The following is a 24,857-nucleotide window of genomic DNA, read 5'->3' as shown; positions in this document are numbered from 1 at the left end:
TGTAAATTCAGAACTCCTGCCTGGCCCTGGTCCTTTGTAGTTTGCACCACCCCAGACTGTCTGCTTCCTAATTATCATCCTCTCTAGTTCTGACTCCCTGCCTGGTTCTGGCTTCCTTGTATTGGCCCTTCAGACAGTTTGGCTCTGGATCCCGCTTCCCTTTCTGTTCAGCCAGTGTAGTTGTGTAAGATGAATGTTAATTTTATTGAAAATAATTCTTTATATTTTAAATTTATTTAAGTTCTTATTTTAACATTTCTTTAAAAGTACCTAATCACTAAAAATCCCTAATATGTCCCTAATATATAGAGAGAGTCACAGGCTGGCAAAATCAGACTGGGCGGAATAAGGCAGCATCCATTTATGAATTTACAGTATTTCACATTTGCTAAGACACTAAACCCCATTCTCTGAACCAAATTCTCAAATGCCTAAACCCATTTGTCAAAATAAATCACTCTTTCTTCAAAACATTAAAAAAGTTCAGGTAGTTGGACACCATTTGCAAATCGCATGAACTGTTTTTGCAAAACTCTAAACATATTCTCACTCACTAAAACACATTTCAGACTTTGATGCACTTGGTGCAAAAGTTAGACACAGCTTGTCAATCGTTACACACAATGATGTGTAAACTTGTTTCAAATGATGTAATCAAGGCACAGGTGCACTGAATGTTGATACCAACAATGGATGGAAACAATCTGAGAGGCAGAGGAGGAAGTGTGTAAAGCCCAGGATTTCTGGCTGTCCCAGACGAAAGATTGCCAACGTGAAACAATCGTGGTGATTTCTGTGATTGTGGCTCCTAATCGTTGGTCCTATGTCATACACTGAGAGAGGTTCAAAGACAGCTGAGTCCAAAGATAGCCTACGGTCATGTTCTGACAGTGTCAGAAATTCAGCATGATTACCGAACGGTGTGTTTGCTGCTACAACCTACGTCTACTGACCAGCCAATAAAAATGCGACATGAAACCAACGCTAAAACATGGCGCTAAAACTTAAAAATGCTTACCTCAAGCTCTTTTCCCTTCCTCTTTCGCCACGTCCTCTTTTTTTCAGCACACATAAATACTACAACTGCCAAAGTGTGATTTATCATGGTCCTTTTGTTTACCACTAGCGCATGCTGATGACATTTTATTATTCTATAGAAACATACATCATAGCTTATGAGTCAATAGGTGTCATCATCGCACAGTCTACATCCATGTCGTATCCAACTTTAATAGATCCATGTCGCACAGTGATCTTATAGGATTGCTAAAATCGTGCAGTGTATCCCCGAGAAAAAGCCACCACCTGGGATAAGGCGCACCAGCCAGTTCGTCTTCGGCCACTCACATGCCTCGGCGGTCTTCTCGAACAGGTGGAGAAACGCTTCTGGCTCGTCTTGGGGATCCATCTTAATGAGGGCCATGTGAGTGGCAGGGGCTGGGTTCGGTGAAATCCCTGCCGTCCGAACCTCCCGGTCCAGCAAGCTCCGGAACAGCTCGCGGCCCTCCTGCTGCGCTTGGACGAGGGCGTGGAATCTCCAATCCTGATCGGCCCTCATGTCCAGCAGCGCTTGGTGGTGTTCCTGATGGAGATCTGTGAGCAATTGTATAATGTCCGCAAACACCGATGCTGACAGGGTCTGCATGATGGCGGCGGCAATCTCCTTCCTTCCCAGGTTTCGGCACCACTGTAACACTGTTCTTAGTATAATGAAGGAAGGAGACAGGGTCGGCTTCCTGGGATTCGTGTGTTTATTTATAATTCTCTCAATCCACAAAAGAAAAAGTGCTCTGTCTGCGCATTCAAACTAAAGTTCAGTCTCTGTATAATGATAACAGTCGCGCTCTTGAAAGGATTGAAAATAATCAAAGATATTTGATATTTGAAATCCAACAAAGAAATTTGCTTTACTGGTGTCAACACATTTGCTTATCAGAAGGACCTGGAAGACAAAAGGCAGGCCTGTAGGCCGCAGGGGGTGCCACACCTTTTACTGTTGGGGAAGTTTGGTCTGATTGGTCAGTTTGAATGTTATGTGTGAGTTTGGTCTGATTGGTCAGTTTAAAAGAATACATTTGGTTTCAGTCACATGGTCAAGGAATACAGTAGATAAAAGAAGATTGGAAACTAGGCTCTCGCTCTCTTTTCCTCTGGCTCTTGAAGTCATCTGGGCTTCTTGTCTTTGCTCTCTTCTTCTCTCTCCCCCTCTCTCTCTCTCTCAGGTAACATTGTATTCATGCTGTGTACGATTAATGGTATAAGTTTATCATCTCATCCATCCATTTTGAAACTATTTTAAGTGTAACCATAACCAGATTTTGTCATTAAATCCTTTCTATTACAAATACTGTGCTAACTAGTTTTGATTTAGTATTGACTTTGAAGTGCTCCCTATTGCAATACAATATAGTCATATTATAGCAACGCTCTCCCACATATTTTGCTATTGTAACTGCGCTTATCTCCGTCGTTGGTATGAGTTGCAGTAGGTGGAAATGGACAAGAAATGTACAGTTTTCTTCCATCTTTCTGATAACGTTTCTTTAGTCTCTGGCAACCCTGTAGATTGAACCATCTACAGGAGTCCACTCTTACACTCTCCAGAGCTTCCTCTCCCACGTCCACACGAGTCCTCAGCTTCTCTCTCTCCATGCTTCCTGTTTCTATCCGGCTTTTATCCGGTCTCCCCACGCCAATTACTGCAACGAGACACAGGTGAATGTCATCCTGCACTTAACCCACTTACGTATCGGAAAAAAACTAAACGGATTGGTGCTTGCAACACGGAGCTGTTACAGTTAATGCCCAGAGCTCCCACTCAGCTAAAACGACAGTTATGGGGGCATATACATAAAGAGTGTCTTTGTGCCTCTTAACAGACACAAATGCAATTAAAATGTCTTTCCAACATGAACAGGGCCCTTACATGACAACGAGATGCGTTTAGCCACTTAGCCATTGCTTAAATTCACCTAAATAGTGTTTTAGACGGCTAGCTGTAGTCTCACCCCGAAGTCCCGTGGGAACTCATTTGTAGCCGGAAAAAGTAGTCCAGGTGGGAGGAGCGTCGTGTGTGTGAAGAGTGATGATCGGCTCTAGCCTGACGTCGTCATACTCAATTCTAGTCAGAATATGAGTCTGAGACCGCTCCGTTGGGCTGTGATTATGGGGCGTGTTTCAACCGAACCAGGAAAGATCTCAATTGGATAGACCTACAACCAATCAGAGCAACGGAGCGACGCACAACGTTAGTTGTCAAATGTCAACAGAACTCAACTGCACTGTGTTGCCATGTCCGCGGGTTGAAGCGACCCCAATTATGTGATATACAAACCCAGGAATTTTTAGCTGCCAGCCCTGCCAAAATAACACATATTTTACCCCCAAATGCCTTTTTTTTCCCGGAGAACCCCCCCTGGAAAGCTATTGGGCTTGTTTTTGGCTAGTTTTGAGGAACGTTAGTAATTGGGCGGGTTTTGTTGTAAAAACTTGTCAACCCTGTCTGCACGCACGCTGGAATAAGTAGCCTAACGTTAGAAGAACAAGATTAGTGTACGATCTTTGCCGGTGTTGTAAAAAAAATAATTTAAGGATACACAGAGTACTTACCAACACGATCATCATTTCTGAGAGAAATAGTAAAGGTGAATGCATATACGAACAAGTTCTCCGTTTAGGATTAGAACAAACTCAACCCAAGCGGCTTTTGATGACGTGGATGATTACGTTACTGTTTATCATCTGTCCATCATCGTCTAAAGTCCGCCCTGACAATTTCATTGGTCCGAACAGTTTCTGTTCGGGCATAATTACTTCTCTACCGATCAATTCCAGACCGAACTGCCCGAGTAAAAATGTTGTGGGCGGGGCTAAGTTCGGCTGGCATCCAGGCTAGATCGGCTCACAAGTGAAGAAGAAATGGTTTGCGTTTGTGCCGTTCCGAATTGTGGCAACAGAATGCGAAAATACAAGAATTTACATTTTCATCGTCTTCCTTTTCATGACCTGGAGATTCTGCAGCTCATCCCACCTGGACTATTTGCCTTTTTCCGGCTACAACTGAGTTCCCACGGGACTTCGGCGCAATTAGTATTAGTATTATGTTTACTGAGTTTGGTCTCTTAATAACAGTGTCTTACCTACATTAAGACACGTTAAGCGTTTTTCACGTTAAAGGGTTAGTTCACCCAAAAATGAAAATTCTGTCATTAATTACTCACCCTCATGTCGTTGGACACCCGTAAGACCTCCGTTCATATTCGGAACACAAATGAAGATATTTTAGTTGAAAGCTGATGGCTGAGAAAGGCTTCACACAGGCCTCCATTGGCATTCAGTACATTGACACTTCCAAGATCCATGAAAGGCACTAAAAACGTCGTTACAAAGTCTATCTCACCACAGTGGCTCTACAATAATCATACAATGCGACGACAATAGTTTTTGTGCGCAAAAAAAAATCAAAATAACACCTTTATCCAACTTGTTCTTGTCTTCCGTGTGCGCCTCCACGACGCATGCGCGAGAATATGACGTAGCGCCGGTGTTCGGGAATCGATGAAATACACACTTAAGCTCCATTTTGAGCACTACGCCGAGACCTAAAGCACGATCAATGTAGAATCCAACAGCTTAGACACGCGCGTCTTCCTCTGCTCGTAAACAAATCGCTTCTGGGTCATATGTCCGAACGCCGGATCTGCGTCATATTCTCGCGCATGCGTCGTGGAGGCGCACACGGAAGTCGAGAACAAGTTGGATAAAGGTGTTATTTTGATTTTTTTTTGCGCACAAAAACTATTGTCGTCGCATTGTATGATTATTGTAGAGCCACTGTGGTGAGATAGACTTTGTAACGACGTTTTAAGTGCCTTTCATGGATCTTGGAAGTGTCAATGTACTGAATGCCAATGGAGGCCTGTGTGAAGCCTTTCTCAGCCATCAGCTTTCAACTAAAATATCTTAATTTGTGTTCCGAATATGAACGGAGGTCTTACGGGTGTCCAACGACATGAGGGTGAGTAATTAATGACAGAATTTTCATTTTTGGGTGAACTAACCCTTTAAGCGTTTTAGAATGTCCCTGCTGAAGTTGTCCTTGTGTTAATGGTCGTGTAATAACTTCTGTATGTTGGCAATAAACATTTTTGTAAGTGTGTCTATAATGTGATATGCTAAACTGATTTTATTGCGGGTTGGGTGTCGGTTCTATTTTAAGCGGGTCGGGTTGGGTCGGGTGCGGATTTTATTTAGTGCTGTTGTCGGAAAACGGGTTGGACGCGGTTTTAAGCACTGCGGGTACGGGCGGGTGCGGGTTTACAAAATCGGACCCGTGCAGGACTCTGTCCAGAGTGACTCTAGGCAGATCCAATAGTTTTAAACTTCAACAGAGTTCCCGCCTTCAAGGAAGTAAACGCTTGTCAATGGAGAGTGGCCAGACTCTATGTACAAATGAAATGTACAAGAGTCTGGTAAGACCAGGCTGGTTCAGCAGATGGGTTTGAGCAGATGTTTTACATCATTATCACTAGCCTCGTTAGAGCTCATTTCCCAGTACATTCAGCATCTGGCTCATATTCGCCATCTCAAACATATTCTCAAAACGATAATTTTCAGCATCTTCAAAATCAATATTTTGATCGCTGACAGCTTCTTCACCAGATCCACCAAAAAGTCACAGTGACATTAATATTTGACTGCGTTCAGTACTTGCTCTGTAGTAAATCGCTGAGCCATTTCAAGTTATTATTCTTTCGTTTTCTTTCTGCAGTAAGTATGAGTGAAACATCACTTCATCATTGTGTATCAGACATTGCCACCTTGTGGAATAAATGTGAATTGCTTTTATTCCGTCAATATTAAATTATTGTTGTGCAGAAAAAAATATATGTACATTCTTACATACCTCGGGTCGTTATGCCAAGTTCACACTGCCCGATTTTATCCCTGATTTTGACTCACCGACAGGTTTTGGGAAATCGCAGACAAATGCCTGAAATCATTGACAAATCGGTGCTCGTGCACGCGAGTGACAATCACACAGTGTGAATGATCAAAGACGATCAGAGAGAATCGCTGATGAGTCGCAGACGACCGTGAGATATTTGGCATGCTAATATCTGGACATGTTGGCGATTCAAACTCCTGCTGTGTGAAATGAGTTCTGACTGAAAAATATATCTGCGATGACCTACAGCCAATGAGAGAGCAAGATACAGGGCAGCGGGAGGTTCGGGGAGGAGTTATAGACCAGAATATCTGTATTTTTAATATATATATTTACAGTTATATCAAGCAGAAACAAAACACAAACATTTGCTTGACCAGCCGCAGCAGCAGCACACTGCAAAATTATTTATTTACCTCAAACTCTCTTTGCAGAACACAATCCTTGCTCCACTCCCTGTGTCTCCCCCCAACCATTTCTTCCACCATAATCTTTTTTCTTTTTCTCCTTTTTGCTGCAAATCAGCGCACAGACAATTTGGATAGCAAGTTTCTGAACTGCAGTCTATATTTTTAGTTAGTAGTTCGCGGACGGGACAGAGCTGTCGGCGATTTTTCCTCTTGTACAGTCATGCAGTGTGAAACCCCCTGTCGCCAATCCATCGTGCAGTGTGAACACGGCAGTGACTGAATGCTACCCAAGATAGTCATCCAGTGTGACAAGAACTGTAATCCGATGAGTTTGAAAATCGTGCAGTCTGAACCAGGCTTTAGCGACCCTATACAATTTTTACAAAAAAATTATGGAAAAACATACATTTTATAAAACATATTTTATAATTGTATTATTTTTTCTTGTTATATTGTTTATAATGAATTGATTGAGGAATACTAAGAAGGTTGTCTAGATAGCCTATAACTTTAAAAAATGAATGAGGATGAGGGTGAATGACATCCCGGGTCACCAGTAGCAGAACTGGACTTTTATACATGGGGTGGCCAAGGCTAGGGGGTCCATAGACCGTGAATGAATATCATGTGTTAGGCTACTTGTTTGTTTTCATTGTTTTGACCGATGTAACATTGTATTCTAATAAAAAGGCAAACAAAATTGTAAATACCAGGAAAAGTTCACAATTCTGATATTCCATAAAAAACTACAAGTCTAATAATATAATTTAAAACATTAATGAATAAGTGAACAGTCAACAATAAAGTAACAACAGTGCTAAGATTAAGTTTCAGGTCTAACAGAACAGAACTGAATAATCAAATAGGCTACAATAACATTGCATAATCTTTACTGTATAAGATTAATGCATGTTAAAGCTACAAAAGTTATTTAGTCAAGATCTGTGGGTGAATTTTTTTTTTTGACGGAAGATGCTGTGGTCATTTTAAGGCCAAATAATAGCCGACCGTGTATGATACTTGCTATTTTTTGCATACCTTTATTTGTCCGATGAAGCGCAAGACGCGCTCTCTGCTCTCATATGCGACGCAAACCCCTTGAGTAGGTGTAGTAGCGTAGCGTATTATGCCATAAAGTGCGTATGCACGCAAAAACTATCATGTACGCGCTTTTATGAGATATTCTCTTAATATTCAACGTTAATACATAAACAGTGTGTTGCGCCGCCGCACGTCAAAATAAATGCTTCTTTTAATATGAGGTTATAAGTATAGCGATCTAAATTTTGGGGTGGCTCGCGCACTCAGGGTGGCCAGTCAGTCACCCCCGGACACTGGCTTCGCCACTGCGGGTCGCTAAAGACCTGAGATGCGTTAACCAGAGAAATTCAGTAACAGGGACATATATTTGCATTTGATATGTAGAAAAGTTAAAACTGTGAGGACATTGCCTCCTCATTTTAAAACACCATTGCGATAGACGCTCATTTACATTTAGTCCGAGCCCCTGAGGAACTATAGGGACTGTTTGGGCGGCAGTATTTGATTATTGGCGGGAATGGGAACGTGTCCCCTTTAATGTCTATGATGGTTACGTCGGCCTTGCGTGAAGCACCAGGTGTGTTCATTTACAAACACTGATAAGCACGTGTTACATCACGCGCAGTTGTAGACGTTTAGCGAATGTGGATGCTTGACGAAATATTTCACAAAATACTGAAATACTGACAATATTTAAATGGATGATTCTGAACATCCCGTAAGTAGATGAAGTAATAACATTGTGAATAAATTGAACATTTTAGATGAACTTGCATATAGCCTATTGTAGGCTAATTGTACTCATTCATACGTAATATTTTTACCTTACAATAAGGTCCCATTAGTTAATGCATACATACAATAACGAATGAGCAATGCATTTGTTAATCGAAGTATTTTTAATCTTTGTTAACGTTAATTGATACAAGAGAAGCGTTAGTTGTTAGCTATAATTACCTTAAGGTCAATTACATATTCAAATCAAAAGTTGTATCTTTGAATGTTACAGTAAATGTTGAAATGAACATGAACTGCGATTAATAAATGCTTTAGAAGTGTTTCGCATGTATAGTTAATAAATAGAATTTTGTATTGTAAACTGTTACCATATTTTGTGAAGTGATACCATATTTTCTTTGTATGCTGTACATTGCTAATACGGTGATTTTGTTAGCAATGTTTTATCATACATTTTGTGTGTATCTCAGGAGAAAACCGGGGAATCTGTTCCTGATGCTGTTTGGCCAGAGAATGGAGATCAGTGGAGCGACAAAGGAGAAGAGGATGAATGTGGATTGTTGCTGGAAATGGCTGAAGAGGATGAGGAGATTGACCTCTACAATGAGGAAACATTTGGCTTAGGTATTATATTATAAAATCATTACACACACAAATTGGTAACTGACTGTAACCTATATATGATCCATTTAAAGTGTATAAAGCAGAAAGGTCCCCATGCATTGTATTGCTAGATGCATTGTAATCACTTTAAGAATGATCGCTGCAGCATGTTTTTTTTCTTTCTTTCTTCAAACTCTCTAAAACATCACCATGCAAAAACTTCCAGATGAAGATGCGAGTGGTGAAAATCCAGATGCAGATCCTACGGATCTCCTGCTGCTGTGTAGTGATAGCTCCCCAACACCACGGTCTTCACCTCCACCACCTCCCAGACCGCCGCCTTCTCTCAGTTGCCGTTCACCCCCCAAACCGGGACCTCGCATTTGGCCCCACACTCCAACAGGCCGGTCTCAGAGAGGGAGAGTAGGTCGAGGGCAGCTGTTTGATGACCCAGCTGTGGTGAAGACTGTGGAGGGTCGACCAAGCCTGAAGGTTTACCTGCCTGGTGTTTTTTTTTGTTGTTGTTGTTTTACATTTCAGAAATGCTGGTTTGAACTTAAATTGAGAATGAACCAACATCTCCACCCTGTCTTTTCTGAAGTGTATTTTGTCTTTGTTTTTTAGAGTCTTGATAGTGCCATTGTGGATTGCCACCTCAGCTCCTACTGGGAGGACCTTAATTCAAATTCAGTGTGTAGTCTTCAATATTTGGTAGTATTTTTTTCTATTTGACATGAGGTGCAATGTTTTTTTTTTCTTTTCTACCTCACAGTGGATGATGGCATCTTTAAAGTCCAGCAGGCCACCTCCACCGTCTATATATCAGGTGATCAAGCAAATCTCAGATGTGTCTTTTGCAAATATACAACATAACCATTAGTTGATCATTTTGATCTTCTCACCAATTAGGACCAGGCAATCGTGGGAGTGATTGACCGATCAGCACGTGGCAGGGTCCCACCTGTCTCTCCAAACTTACTTTCTCCTATGCGGCCTTATTCCACTAGCCGGGGCAGGAGAGGACAGTCTTTCGCTGGATCCTTCAACCAGAGATGTCATTATCAGGTAGTGGGGTTTATAATCTAAATGGGTAACTAATGGAGATTGTAAGTGTTTTACATTCTGTAAAGGTAAATTTGTGTGGAGTTTCCCTGTGCAAAACTAGCTGCCACTACACTAGAATTTTCTGGGTGGTTATTAGCATATTGCTAGATGTTAGTGTTTGATGTGCTCAAATCAACAGTGGCTTAACTCCAGATAAACCCACACATTAATGGGGGAAGATCCTCCTTTATGCTCAGAATCCTTTATTGCTGAAGCATATTTCAATGGACTGTGATCTGTTGAACTTTTATAGTTGGCTATTATGAAAAGATTTTTAATGAAGTGAGACCTGTTTTAGTTTCGCAAATTTAAACTTAAAAAAAATAATAGCTTGCCCTAAGCTTTTTCTCCGATAGGCATTTTTTGGGTTTGGTGACCCAGAGAGTGCTGCTGGGAATGTTTCAGAGATAAAATTATTTGATGCTTTGTTCTGCTGTCTAAACTGGTTTTAATTACCAGCTCATATTAGATATTTAATTGTGTATGTTCACTTTCCCTATTTGATTTAGATTAGCAGTCAGATTAGCGGTCTTGCCCTTTTCTACTATTCAAGTTTGTGTAGTGTTCATAAACCTTTTACTGTCCCAAAGGTGTATACATCTAACATTCTATTTATAGTGTGTAGGAAAAAGATTCACAGTACCATTTAATTTTTGACTTTAGTATTATAACCACATGAAAGCCAATTCTATTTTTGGAAACGGCGAGTTACTTGATTGATAGGGTTAGTGTGGTTTTTTATTTTTATGTTTATTTTTTTCCAAAACCCTTAAATTTGCTCTAGTCATGCTTTACTTGGCAAACACCACTAATTATCTAGAAGTGTAGGCAGTCTGTTGTGTGAATTGAGTTTTTAATAAAGATATACTGTTTTTGGGGTGGGGTTTTTCTCTATTGTTTAGGCACAAAAGAGTCCCATAATGCCTTGCTCTCCCTTTCGTCCCCAAAGACTCTTTACACCCCAGCAACAATATAACCAGGTGACCCTCTTGTTCATACAATTGCTAAGTTTCTGTTCCTTAAAATAAAAGCAATTTTTTTTTCCAGAAGCTCATATGATGTTTTGTTTTCAGTCTGGAGGTTTTCTGTCACCTTCCCGTCCTCCTCTCTCTACCCCAATTCCCCACACACCCAAACTCATGCACCTGCAGTTTGGGACGGAGTCCCCCAGGCCTGCTCCGTTCTACAGCCCATCTTCCAGCGTCTTGCAGGGCTTCAGGTTGGTGAAATAGTCTGTAAAGGAATACTTTATGAAAGATAAAAAATTTGCACTCATGTTCTTCCAAACCCTTCTATGAAACCTTTTTCAAATGGTAAATCACAAGGGACTGGGGCGTATACAACTTCAATATGTTATATACCAAGTCATACAATCACATTGTGAGGCAAACTGAATGATGCACTTCCATTTATTCAAATTTGACTTGTGAAAAGGTCACACCGGGTGTGATGTCTCCATAACTGATCGCATCATGGAAAGATTGATTGTGTAAGTGCAAATGAGATTTGAGAACAATGGGTCTCATTCACTAAAAGTTGCGTGGATTATTCATATTTATACTTAATTTCTGCCTAATTCACAAAATGTGTGTATATGTATAAATTATGCTTTTTCAGATATTACATTTCATGCAGTGTATAATAGCTCTTTGTGAATGTAAAAAGTCTGCAAAGGTTTAAAGTACATCCAAAGAAAAAAATTGATTCTGAACTATCAAATTAACTGTTTCCATCCACATATTTTTATGCGCATTTTGGGATATTGCATCAAAAAATGCTGAATGGAAACACCAAGATGCTCATAAATTCTAAAAATGCACTCGTTTGAGTCAGAAACATTTTCTATCCGATACGAAAACATGCTCATAAACTACAATGGAAGTGCATTTACCGAATAAATTCCTCGATGCGCATAAAAAATAAAAAAAATCATGTGGCTTTCGCAATGTAACCGCATAACTGTACTAACCAGTGGAAAAATCGCAAATGTTTTATGGGATATTGCAATTTTGCCATAAGTTATATTCGCAACTTTAGATGGAAACATAGCTATTGAGTCATCAGTCTTACTTCCGTAACAATGTAACAAATTCGCAAAATGCCCACCTATGGTCTTCATGAGCTGCCCGTGAACATTTACTTTGACCCGCCCTTGCTTCAGACACTGTAGCTGATTCCTGTTTTAATATCGAGAACACGCAATTTTCTGCTCTGTAAAAGCTCATTCTCTTTGTAAACACTTCCAAAGGGTGAGAACGTGAAGTCCATGGTTAAAATTACCACAGCGATACAACCGCAATATTACCTTTTTGACGATTGATTTTCTCAAATCTCCGTGAGGAGGTCTAAATGGGACTTACAAAACCCATGTCATTCTAGGTAGTTCTTAACATGCCGTCTTACCAAGTGTTCTTTTTTAGTTAGTTATTTGAGGCTTTAAAAACAGGGTGTAACGTCATGATTGACAGCTATGCTTGCGGTTTGAAACTGCGTGAGTGTGGGCAGGACCTTGATACCACTGCTCCCCCTCAGGATCACTGATGCACAGACTCTGGCTCCAAATGACATAATCAGCGATGACCATTTCTGGAATGTTTTGGCTTCATTGTAATACAGTGGAAGGAAATGAATACATGTTGTCGATCTTTTACTGTCTGTGATTTATATCCAAATATAGATAAACAAGTTGGTTACAACAGATGATGAATTAACCCATTTAAGCCCACTGGCAACTATAGTTGCCTCAGTGTATAGTTGTCATTTTCCTTCTGTAAGTATGTTTCTAGATATTATCCATGTTTTATATCTTAATGACACGCAAGCAAACAACCAAATAAAGGATTTCAAGGGGGGGAAAAAAGGTATTAACTTCCTTCCTGTCACATGAGGCTGCCAACTTCCTACCCCTACTTCCAGGAAGCATGGCGAAGGCAAACCCTCCCAAATAAAGGTTATTTTCATGTTACTAAGTATTTTTTTTGTTGACATGTATATATCTACATAATCATGACTGTCTCTAGAATCATCCAAACAAAACAAATCTTACAACAGATCTATAGTTTTTAGTATACTTAGTCAAAAGTCCAAGCGGTGGGCAAACGACTTGTAAGTACATATAATGGGGAAATGGATTATACTGTGTTAACAGGTTAATAAATCAAGGTTTTTGGTCTTTAGTGCTTTTTGCTTTCATAATATCCCACCTAAAACATAACTTAACCCTTTAACTGACATATCTACTGTACAGTAGACCTTAATTCGATAGGGGAAATATCATATTTTATGTCTTGTAAGAGGCCAAAATATTGAGGACCCTTCATCCAGTTTGGAATGGCTGTGTTTAATTCTAATCGGTCAAGAACCCTAATTCTTTTTATGACTAGTAGCTAACAATTCCATTATAATGAAATTCAGACAAGTAATGAGTTTACATTTACATTATTATATGAAATCACCTATTACAGTCAGCCATTGACTACTATGGGACGTTTTAATTTTTGTAAAAAAAAATTATAGCCTATAGATGTAATTTTTTTTTTATACACAATGGCCTGTTGGGGCAACTTAATGGCTGCACTTTATTCTGCACTGTTCCACCACTTTTAAGACTTTTTATTTTAAGATATGTGGTGTGTTCTTATATTCAAAAGATTATAAGATAGATGCAGGGGTTTTTTTTGTTGCATTGAATGTTCTTCGACTTTTATACATGATAAATTTGTTTATGAATAAAGATTGATCTGTTGAAAGAAGTTGAGTTAAATGCCAAATGTTCTCCTCCTATTCAAATTTGACATTGAAGGGGTGCATACAACATATTTGCCACAACTATATATTGCCATACGACATATTTGCAGCACATTCAAATACGATTTTCAAGAAAAAAAACTAAAACCTGGGGAAAATGAATGCAGAACATGTTCACATAGGACACTATTAACATGACTATATGCATGAAACCATTCAGAAAAATTTGGCCACAAATGGGTTAAGAGCTTAACTTAAATTTGAATCAGCCAATTATGATTTAAACAAAATCTGGTATTTCCTGTAAAAATTGGGTGACATTTTCAACTTCTGTAATATGGACTTACTAGCTACTATTTGGTCTTTTCACAACTGATATTTCTTTGTCAACTTTTAGAGCGCCAGGTCCTGTTGCTCAGTTCCATCCCCAGCACAAGCGGCTTTTGAGTCAGCGACAGCAGAGACCTCACAGGTAAGTGCAATGAACATTGTCTTTTGGAAATAAATGTACTTGGCAATTAATGTCTTTCTCTTTTCTGAATTGAAATTGAAAACTCAGAAAGCCAGTGAGCTGGGACCCATATTCTCAAATCATGAGCGATAAAGAGAAGGAATGGATAATCAGGCTGCAGATGATCCAGCTACAGAGTGAGAATCCACATCTGGATGACTACTATTATCAGGTCTGCATTAGTCCTAAACTGCTTGGCCCTCCTGAAAATGGTCCAGGAAGTTGTTGGTTGTAACTACTAGGGGTGGGAATCGTTTGGAATCTCACTTTTAGATTAAAATCAATTCTCTTTTTTTTTTTTTTTTCTTCGATATATTCAATTTTATATGCATAGATTTGATTTTAGATTCTAAACTTGTCTTTGAATTGTATTTATTGTCCTCTTCCTAATTTATATATAAAACCTGTGCACTCAATTGGTTGATATTAAATACAACTAAGTTGTATTTAATCAAAGTTGTTGAATTTTCAATCTTATGTTAATTTTACATTTTAAATTTAATCTATCAATTTATATCTTTATATTAAACAATTTTATTCATAATTACATTTTTTGCCTCTTTTAATTTTTTAGGATATTGGTAATATCATATTACCAATATCCTGATATCATGAATAGTAGTTATATTGTTTATATTTGTTCCCCTGACAGTTTTTGCCATGTCTATTTATTATATTGCGTTTTTAAAGGGGTTTGTTTTGCGTTTGTGAGGCAACCCTTCACCTGAAGCTTTAATGAAGAGAGGGAAGAGTTCAGAAGAGAAGGAGAGCAGCAGTATGGATACCATACAGCAGCTACTGTTAGTGGAGTTATTAAATAAGGTAGTTTAAATTGTACATGCCTTGTAACTGCATTATCTTACTATATAGGCTAGGCTCCACTGCTGCTCAGCCTTTCATATTTTCCTCTCACAACGTGAGCATGCGTGTGTTTTTTTTGGATCATCAAAATGTGATCATCAGCTGTTTCCAATCAGTGGCTGATCGTTTGCAGTTCGAAAAATATAATGTGTGCTGTGCTGTTCCATCTCAATATTTAGTGTTTAAACCTCTTATACAGGATATATAGAAGCTTGTTTCCACCACGGAATAAAACCGTTTAAAGATAATTACGACTTGTATCACAATTCTGACTCTCACATTTTGCGCTTTATAAAGACAGAATTGCGAGAAATGTCATAATTGCGTGATATAAACTGGCAATTGCCAATAAGTCTTCATCTGACCAAGTTTTCTTGTGCCGTAAATTACTCGCAAATCTTATGATAGTTCGATAATCTCCATTCAGTTTTCCCACAATATTAGTGGTTTTCATACCTTTTGCATAACATTGCTAGCCTAGAAATCGCACCCAAGCGGCAGCAAATCTAATTTGCAGGCAGGGTAGTCAAGCAACTCTCCATTGGCTTGCGAGCTGGAAAAAACAAACTCTGGTTAGGCCAATCACATCGTGTATAGAGTCAGTGGGTGGGCTTAACATAATGACGGCAGAGTCGCGGTGGTTCCGCTGTGCTACTTGTAAACAAAGAAGCTGGTGAACAGTTGTCTTTCGAATCTGCTTTGATCCGCGACTCTGGAAGACTTGGAGTTAAGCTTTTCTTTGAGAAAAGAACAAAGAACGGCACTGAAGTCATTCTTAAGAGGAAGATGTGTTCTGAGTTTTGCCGACCGGATACGGCAAAAGTTTAATCTATCAACTAGCTCCACTTCACCTTTGAAAGGTGAATTTGAAAGACAACCATTTATCCCGCCCCTCGGATTGAGCCCTGCCAATGGTGTGTTCCCAGACCCAACATCTTGATGTGGGTCTGGCTTGTCAGGCTATAACATTGCACCATATCATGCTTTTCATCTTCAGAAAGATCTTTCTTCCTCCCCATATTGCATGAGAACTGTGACTTGCTTAATAATGGGGAACAACCTCTTTATATAGGGTTTCCATTTACCCAAGTAGACCTGGCAAACTATTTAACAAACCTGTGAGATCGATACCAGTCATCTTAGAATTTATGGAGAAATAAAAACACTTTCTTTGCAAAACTGAATGTTTATTGTACTGAAATCCTACTATGTTACTTGCATAATAATTTGGAACGGTGTATATCTTGCAATTCTGTCTTTATAACTCGCAATTGCGAGTTTATATCAAGTCTGAGAAAAGTCAGAATTGCAAGATGAAATAGTCATGATTATCTTTTAATCTGTGGCGGAAACAATTTTTTACAAACTGGTATTATTTGTTGGCAGCCGCTTGTATGTCCATGCTTGTGTGTAAAAAGTATAAAAACACTGACGTGCCAGACTGCTGGTAATTATACATTTTAAGGCTGTTTTCTATTCGTTAAATTATTGATGTGGAGCTTTTGTCAAGTAAGCTACATTTGTCCCCCCGTTGCAAGCCTGTAAATGGTCCGGGTGCTGCACTGTTCTTTGTTCCGACAACATCCCGTTAACGCGTTTTAGAAGACCGATTTTTGAAATTTATGAATCGATTGAAATTGTTAGAAGATAGAATCATGATTCATATGTAAAAAAAAAAAAAAATGTCTCCCATTAACTTCTGTTCGACATCTGCTTTCTCACAACACTGTTCTGTTGGCTGTGCTGGCTTTAAAAAGTTACTTGCTTACAAATGTATGAGATCAGAAAAATCTGGTGTCAAGTCCAGTTATTATCTCTCTGCAGGAGTACTATCAGAGGATGGAAGCCAAACTTGCTGAAGAGGAGTTCCTGGGTGACCGGTTAAAGAAAGAACCACCTAAACTCACAACCCCTTATGTTACCAAAAATGTCTCGTACATCCCAGGTCTGGAACAATGAAGTGATGTAATGCCTTTTTATAATTTTACAGAATTAATGGTTCGCCATAATTCTTGCGTTACTACAGTGGTCCACATTGAAGGTTCGCTCGGGCAGGTTGCAGTGTCCACCTGTTTCTCTCCCAGAAGAGCAATTGATGCCGTTCATGCGAACACACATGATGAGGTGAGAGATGCTGTCTTTAAATGAAGGTAAAATAGTTTGGAATATTGGTGAGGGTACGGGGGACTATTTAAAAAAAGAGAACCTGTATCTTCTTACTTGAGCAGGAGCACAAAGACACTAGACAGCAAAGGTTGGATGTGTTGAGCACCATCGAGAAGGTAGAGTAACCCCTTTGTAATATTTTAATCCAATTCTGAAGTTTTTACTTTTTGATTGGGACACATTTTTTGCACTATTACACTGATGGTTGGAGACAACATGTCTGGTTAGCACAGTGACTCGCCATCCCTCACATGTTCCCCATATTGTTATGGTGTCTCTCTGTCTGTCACACCAACCACCTGTCACTTACACTCTGTTCTTTCATTACTGTAACCTATAAGTCCTTGCTGCCTGCCTGCTGAAGAAAAGTGAAACCGCCAATGTCCGAATATGGCGCTGACATCTTGCGCTTATTTGGGACCTGAGTACGCAGTAGAGAGCAGGAAGTAGAGCCGCGATATCAAGACCCTACCCATACCACCCCAATATCTGTTAGTACAGTTTACTGCAGAACAACTCATGTTGGTGTGAGGTTATGGAAATGTAGAAATGAAAGTTGAAGCTCCAATCTCCTCCTGAAATTCCTGACAAAATTCCTGTTAGTGCCTCAGTGACTACTTCCCTCAGAGAAACTGTCGATCACAGCTGTCAATCATGACGTCACACCCCCGTTTTTATAGCATCAAATAACTATCAGTGTGACTAAAAACGACCTAAAATGACACACACCATCTTCAAGAGAATTTTTTTTTTAAGTGCAATTTGAATGTTTAGTTCGTCCCATTACATTTACACAGAGAGGGTTTATGGGCTGTACTCTGACCAACCACCTGGGGGCGATTGAGATTCACTTTTCAGGACTTGTGAGGCACGCTTGCCTGCAACCAACAAGAAAAGAATGACTCTACCACTAGGGCTGCAATGTTACACTGGCTGAATCCGAAATCGCCCCCTATACCTGCAAATAGGGCACTATTTGTAGTGGTGTCTGAAACCATTGTGGACTTTGAGTGCACTCATTCAATCTGAATTCAAAATGTTGGAGAGGGTTGTCCCCAACCCTCCATCCCTCAGACTAGACGCTCACGCTGGTTGCCAGTTTGAGAACACGCAACAGGAATGAGTGCACTGGACAATGGAAGGAAATCGAGCCACTGTCAATTGTGTTAATTTATCCTTTTTAATATTGATGTATCGACATCTAGACATAGAGCTTTTTCTTTTCTTTTTTTAGATGGATGCTGAGGCTTTTTAGGTCGGGTAGAATCTGTGATCTTTGACCTAGTTTGTTTGCTGGCTTCCGTGGCTATACAATACACTGTGTTTTCCACCAAATGGCAACCCGGGGATTCAAAATACTACTGGGTAAATTGGCAGTGGGCAGAATCACATGGACCAAAACAAAAACAGACGTTCCTGCACAGAACACGTGTTTCAAAGTAGAATAACTGGCTATAGCATTTTTTTTTTTTTTTTTGGAGAAACATGTGAACTTGGCATGTTACCTAAATGTCTGGAAACATATGGTACTTTTCTACTGCCCTCACCATGTGTACACATGCATAGCTATGCAGCAAGCTTAACACTCCTCCAAGAAAGACTTTAGACAGAACTGAATCCAAGTGCATTTAATGGAAGCGGTGTAAAACTGAAAAAACAACAATTACAAAAATACTTTGAGCATAAATCTGATACATCAATTTTCAAATATGGATAGCATAGCATACGTAACATTACCATTTGCACCACAGCAGATTACATTTCCCTCAATATACAAATGTTCACACAATTATTGAAAGTTTCTTAACAGTGAATACCCAGACTACAACATGAATCCAACAAGCTGAAGAGTATCTGATAGTCTTATGTTAATGTACACTCATCCAAATACAACACCAATGATCTATGACAAAACATCAAGGAAACCCTTACAGACTATGCCGTTTCCAAGAATAAAACTGTGGATGGAGATGGGGATCGGCTGTGCACCCTCTCAAACAAACAAAATGGCTGAACAGCACATGCTCTGCTTAAATATAGGAATGTCACCACTAGGGGCCACTAAATTATGAAATTTGGAGCTGAGAACAAAACTTGTGCTTTAGTACAGCCAAAAAATTACATGCAGCAAGTCCGACCTTGGGCCAAGGGTTGAGTTTTTCCCCCTTATCAAGGATTAATTATTAACTTAATGTAAAGATTGAACTGCAGAACACTTAAAATTGGGAACTCAATATTTAATCCTGGGTCCTGTTATTTTAACTTCGAGAGACATACAAGTGTCCACTGGTATGTTGCCATGGACAAATATTTTATCACTAAATGGCTTGATTTGACCTATCGGAATAATTTGTTTACGGTATCTGTTGAAGGGCTGCACATCCTTGAAATAACAATTCATCATTAAGCTCAATAATCATTGTTATAACTGATCCTTCAGATGAAAAATGACACCCTTGTGACATGCATGACTTCTCTAATCTTTTAGTCTGACTAAACCTGCCCCTGCAAACTCTCATTCGTCTGCATTCACTTTTGAGTAGAACGTCCACATCTCCGTATTCAACAATTCCCTGCCCCATTTTAATTTTTTCATTAATGAAACCAAAGTAGCGACAGATTTTGTCTTCCGTATTAAGTACTCCGCAATCAAGTGTGTGGGTAGCTTTTAGTTGCATTCTGGATTTGAGTCCCATATGACTGTTTGCCACTTTGCTTTCTCACAGTTGTATATAGTTTTGTTAGAAGTGGAAGAGGCAGAGAAATTGAAGGCAACCGTGTCTGACAAAGAGGAGGAAAGGCAGATGATGCAGAACATTAAGAGGAAGGTGGAGCTGCTTTACACGGAGCTGCGGGTCACTAATCTATTGTAAGAAACTCCTTTAATTCTCTGTTGTGAATGTACAGTATTGGTTTCTAAACTCATATAGAATATCATCATTATATATTATTCCCCCTCTTCCTACAGGGACTCGGGAGAGGAATTTCTTTCGTGTCTACTTGTATCAAAAGGAAAGAGGATGTTGGCCAGACTTCTCCCCTTCCTGTCACATGATGCATCCCTACATATCCTGAGCGTGGTGACCAAACACCTCCCAGTATTGATGAGCAGAGATCCAGATGAGGTCTGGAATGTGTAATTTGTGTTTTCTGTATAGCTCTTGATGTTGATCACTTGATGTTGAAGCTCTAACCTCTTCACAGGCCCTGCCTATTTTGTATCCATCGCTCCGTGCTGTGATTGAGGGACTTGTGTTCAGTCAGCTAATCAGAATTCTCAAAGAGTTCACCACATCACTGCCTGACTCAAAAGACACACGGTTAACACTGGCCTGCCAAAACAAGGTCCGCTTTTATGTAGTTATTATAACTTAGTAGTATTTTATTTTTATTTTTATTTTTTTTATTCAATTTGTCCATTTCAGTGTAGTTATGGCTTTACTATAACAGGCTTTCCACGGCTCTTAAAAAGGTCTTAAAAGTCTTAAAGGTCTCAATTTGACCTAAAGTTTAAGGCCTTAATGTCTTAAATTCAATACCTTGGCATTTATATTAGGGCCCCATGATTTCCACGAATCAGAAAAAAGGTATGGATCGCAGAATCCTTTCATAAAAATGGGATTTACTGTATAATGTGGAATGTCACAGAATTTGTTAACTAAATAGATGGGTAAATAGGGGGTAAATAGATTTCGTAGGGCTCTAAATTAAATTGCACTGCAGAAATCTTTTATTATTGTATGTATGTAGTAATTTCCTCCAGGATTATTTTTTTTCCAGTACAAATACAAATGTATGCTTAAATCAAGATACATTTACTTGTGATGTGAATTTTATTCTTGTTTTCTGAGAAATTAAACAAAATTAAATCGGTTTCTGTCAATGGGTATGAAAATTACTTTTTAATTTGAATTAAGTTGATTTTTCTGAACCCATTGGCAGATATTTGTTGTTTTAATCTTTAAAATCTAAAATTCAAACTTTGAAGTGTTGCTATTACAACTCATTGTGTGCTTCCTAGATATTTACATTTAGAGAACATATTGACGTTTAATGTTCCCTTCAATTTATTCCTTAATTTTTTTTTTTTTTGGCCTTAAAAAGGTCTTAAATTTACTTTCATAAAACCTGCAGAAACCCTGTATTACCAGAGTTAGCTAATGTTTTACAGCTTTACACTCAGGGCTTCCTATTGGCATTGCTGTCCAGGAATATTTTCAGGTTTAATGAAGGAAGCGTAAAATGCAGTCTTTACCATGTATACAGTGTATTTAAAAAAAAAGATTTTTAAATGCTTAAATATTGCTTTACAGTTTGGTCTGTCGCTGCTGTATGCTCTGCTCTCGCAGGGAGAAAGGATTTTATCTTCTGACCTTCCCATGGAGCCCAGCATCGGAGATTTTGAGACCTGGTACCGTTTGTGCTTTCCCTCACATTACTTGAAACAATTACATTGGTTTTTCTCTCTTGCTCTCTCTCTCTTTGTGAGGAACACATCCAAATTAAGGCACGAGTCACTGAAGTTCTATAGATTTCCCTAGATATTGAATCATGGTTTTGTGTATAGTTTTGTTTAGATTTCATCTTATTGTCTGTTATTTTTGTGCTGCACTTTCAGCTGTATGTATTTGGTTGAAAAACTAGTAAGATTTTCAGTGAATGTCAACAAATTTGGTAAGTGGTGTAAAGTTTTTTTTTTTCTAACCATCAAGGACGGATACTGTATTCCATGTGGCCCGGCAGCTATCCCAGACAACACTTGTTGAGCCGTTACTTCTGCCCTCCAACCTGCTAACGCTTTTCTGTCGATATCTGGACAAGCGGACCATACACCAACTAAAGAACAACATGGAGTGAGTCTAAATACTGCACTCAATACTTCACAATTTGCATACCTCTTTGGGTGTTTTCAGACCTGTAGATAATATCCTTTGTTGTGAAAAGGGGACATAAATTGAAAAGTAGCCTTGTGAAAGCAAACTGAACCAAAGAGAAAATTCAACTGATACAATTGCATACTGCAATTTATGCAAGTCACATGCAAGTAAAACTGTCCTCTCATTGGTCAACACATATGAATGTGTATAAGTTCATGTTCAATTTTATTTGTATAGCACATTTCCAACAGCCCCCAGGCTGACCAAAGTGCTTTATAGAGCAAGAATATTACACATACATAGAAATAAACCAGAAAAAATATAAAACCACCAGTGTTTCCCCTAGAATTTTTTCCAGCAGCGGTGCGGTTACGTGCCGGAGGTTGTTACCAAGCCGCTCGTCGGGGGGTCCGGGGGCATGCACCTCCGAAAAAAAAAAAGAAAAAAGAAAAAAGAAAAAAGAAAAAAAAACAACTTAAACCATGACTTCTGGCAAGTTTTGTGGATAGAAATAGACATTTTGAACATTAAAATCCAAATTAAGCTTTTCATTTGTTTAAAAGGTGACTAGCTTATAGCCTATTTTACTTCAATAACCTGCAGGGACGTGCAGAAAGTTCCTAAGGGGCAAGGGCCCAAATGTAAGAGAGGGGCAATATGTAAAAAAAAAATTTGGATTCTATTTTGTAAAAAATAGAAAATATTTTCTATTTTGCAAAAAGTCTCATGCTTATCAAGCCTGCATTTATTAATCAAAAATACCGGAAAAAAACAGTAGCCTTATATTGTGAAATATTACATGAGATTTTTTTTTTACCTTTTTATTAATCATATAGATGTATAGATTAATAAAAAGGTAAAAAAAAAATAATAATAATTAAGAGCATCACATATCATACAAGAGCTGCAAGTAATTTTCTCTTTGCCTTTTGTTGTTTGTTTCACATTATTGGCTCAATCGTCACCAAGTTTATTAGATGCTGCCCCTTTAAGACGCAGATCTAATATCATTCTCCCATTTTACGCCCATTTAACTGTGTTTAAGTGAATACTCTCCAAGCCTGTCATTTTGAGATATAGGCTATTTTGTTGTGTAGGCTATTTGATGGTTTAGTCGCGTGAAGCATGTGCAAGTCGGTCCGTTTCGCAGCACACACACACACACACACACACACACACACCCGCCTTGAACTTGGAAACAGCGTCTATTGCGCGGATTATTGTGGTTTTCATTTAATCAAACACGTTCTGCAATTTAGCCAAAGTTGAGAGTGCATTTGACAACAATCACGGATTGTGCTGAATCTGACGTTAAATGCATGTTTGGGGAGAAATGACCGCGCGCTGTGAAGGGAAGGAAGTTGAGCATAGTTTATAATAGTTTTACCTCATATCATCTTTTTTTTAATCCTTGGAAGCGAAAATAAAATAAGATTAATATCACAGCCCATGTTACTTGATAACGTTTTAAATATGGATATTTTTCTTACACAAACGCATCAATTCGCTTCAGAAGGCCTTTATTAACACCCAAGAGCCGCATGGAGCACGTTATTTGATGGGCAGATGCACTTTTTATGGACTTCAAAAACAGAGCAACTATGAATCCAATTCAAATGCTTGGATTAGCCTGGACTTTTGTAATATAACTAATTTTATTCGTCTGAAAGAAGAATGTCATATACACCTAGGATGACTTGAGGGTGAGTAAATTATGGGCTAATTTTCATTTTTGGGTGAACAATCCCTTTAACCCTCCTTATTGCATACGGGTCTGTTACATCTTTTGCGTTTGGGTCCTTTTTGCCTTTTGAAGTGCACTGTGGCTTTACACATGAAATTATTCTGGTTTGTAGATCAAAAGTTCATAGACCAAATAGTCTAAATTTGAAAAAGAAAAGTGTTTGAAAGTCCACATTTCACTCTGCTGCAACCTATGGATGAACCATTGCAGCAAGAAAAGGATCTTCAGGCTGTTTTTCTTTTCTTTTGTGCAAGTAAAATTTAAAATATTTAGTTTAAACCTTTCAGTGTTTTGTAAATATAAATGTATGAAACCCTTTTTAATAGTCATGAATTGTATAAGTTAAAAGGAATTTAAATCCATTGGAGTTCATTCTGGCAATTCTCATGCGTTTATACATTTCATGATATTCAAATAAAATCTCAAATCTCAAATATTGAGATACACTGCTTTTTGCTGTAGTTCTTGTAAAATTTGAAATTTAAAAAAACAGAATAAAAAAAGGGGGGGGGGGGGGATTTAGTAATAGCATAGTTAAACCATGGTAACATGAAAGCTTACAAGTATGCGTGTTGGAGCAGGGTTGGAACTAAACTCCACAAGGCTGTAGCCCTCCATAAACTGAATTTTGCACCCCTGTCTTAACCCTTTTTGCGCTTGACAAGGCTGTGATATTTGCTGTTGACGAGGCACAGCAGAGAACAGAGAGCGTGTGATTTGAAGGAAAGGGATTTTCTCCACTCGGTTTCATTTATTTGGAATTCCAGAGGAAGACGTCTGAACATTGCCAAGCCACGTTAAATGTTTAAGTTGCTGCGCTTGTGTTAGATCGCCCAGACCTGATTATCATCGGCTCTTGTTTGTGACCCTTCACTTTGTGCTGATCACCCACAGAACTTTCCACTCCCATCGATGCTTTTATGGGATTGCGGTCTCATGTTAATTTGCCCCGTTTAGTAAATCTGGCCCTTGATCATTTTATTGTAAGATTAAGTGTTTTTCTTTTTCCCCTCACTACAGATCAGCTACAGGATATCTGGCTGTAGCATCATAAATGAGCACTGACCTTATGACCTCTCTCTACAATGACCTGAAACATAGGACGACG

At 38.9% G+C, this 24,857-nt stretch overlaps 1 protein-coding gene across 1 annotated transcript; it reads left to right on the top strand.

The window, feature by feature from the left end:
* Window positions 1-1,646: 1,646 nt before the first annotated feature.
* On the top strand, window positions 1,647-24,803 carry patl2 (PAT1 homolog 2; the record flags this gene model as incomplete). Its single annotated transcript, XM_079846316.1, has 19 exons — window positions 1,647-1,727; window positions 8,607-8,760; window positions 8,966-9,231; window positions 9,364-9,429; window positions 9,512-9,565; window positions 9,649-9,804; window positions 10,746-10,823; window positions 10,917-11,062; window positions 13,988-14,062; window positions 14,150-14,273; window positions 16,787-16,907; window positions 16,989-17,086; window positions 17,194-17,244; window positions 19,855-19,997; window positions 20,097-20,253; window positions 20,333-20,473; window positions 21,442-21,539; window positions 21,841-21,981; window positions 24,770-24,803. 19 exons carry the CDS (start codon window positions 1,647-1,649, stop codon window positions 24,801-24,803), a joined length of 2,184 nt encoding a protein of 727 aa, XP_079702442.1.
* Window positions 24,804-24,857: the final 54 nt, after the last annotated feature.

The sequence above is a fragment of the Gobio gobio genome (assembly GCF_949357685.1).
Source record: "Gobio gobio genome assembly, chromosome: 20".
Lineage (NCBI taxonomy): Eukaryota > Metazoa > Chordata > Actinopteri > Cypriniformes > Gobionidae > Gobio > Gobio gobio.
Note: the sequence above shows the minus strand (reverse complement) of the source record. Positions and strands in the feature narration are given on the sequence as shown.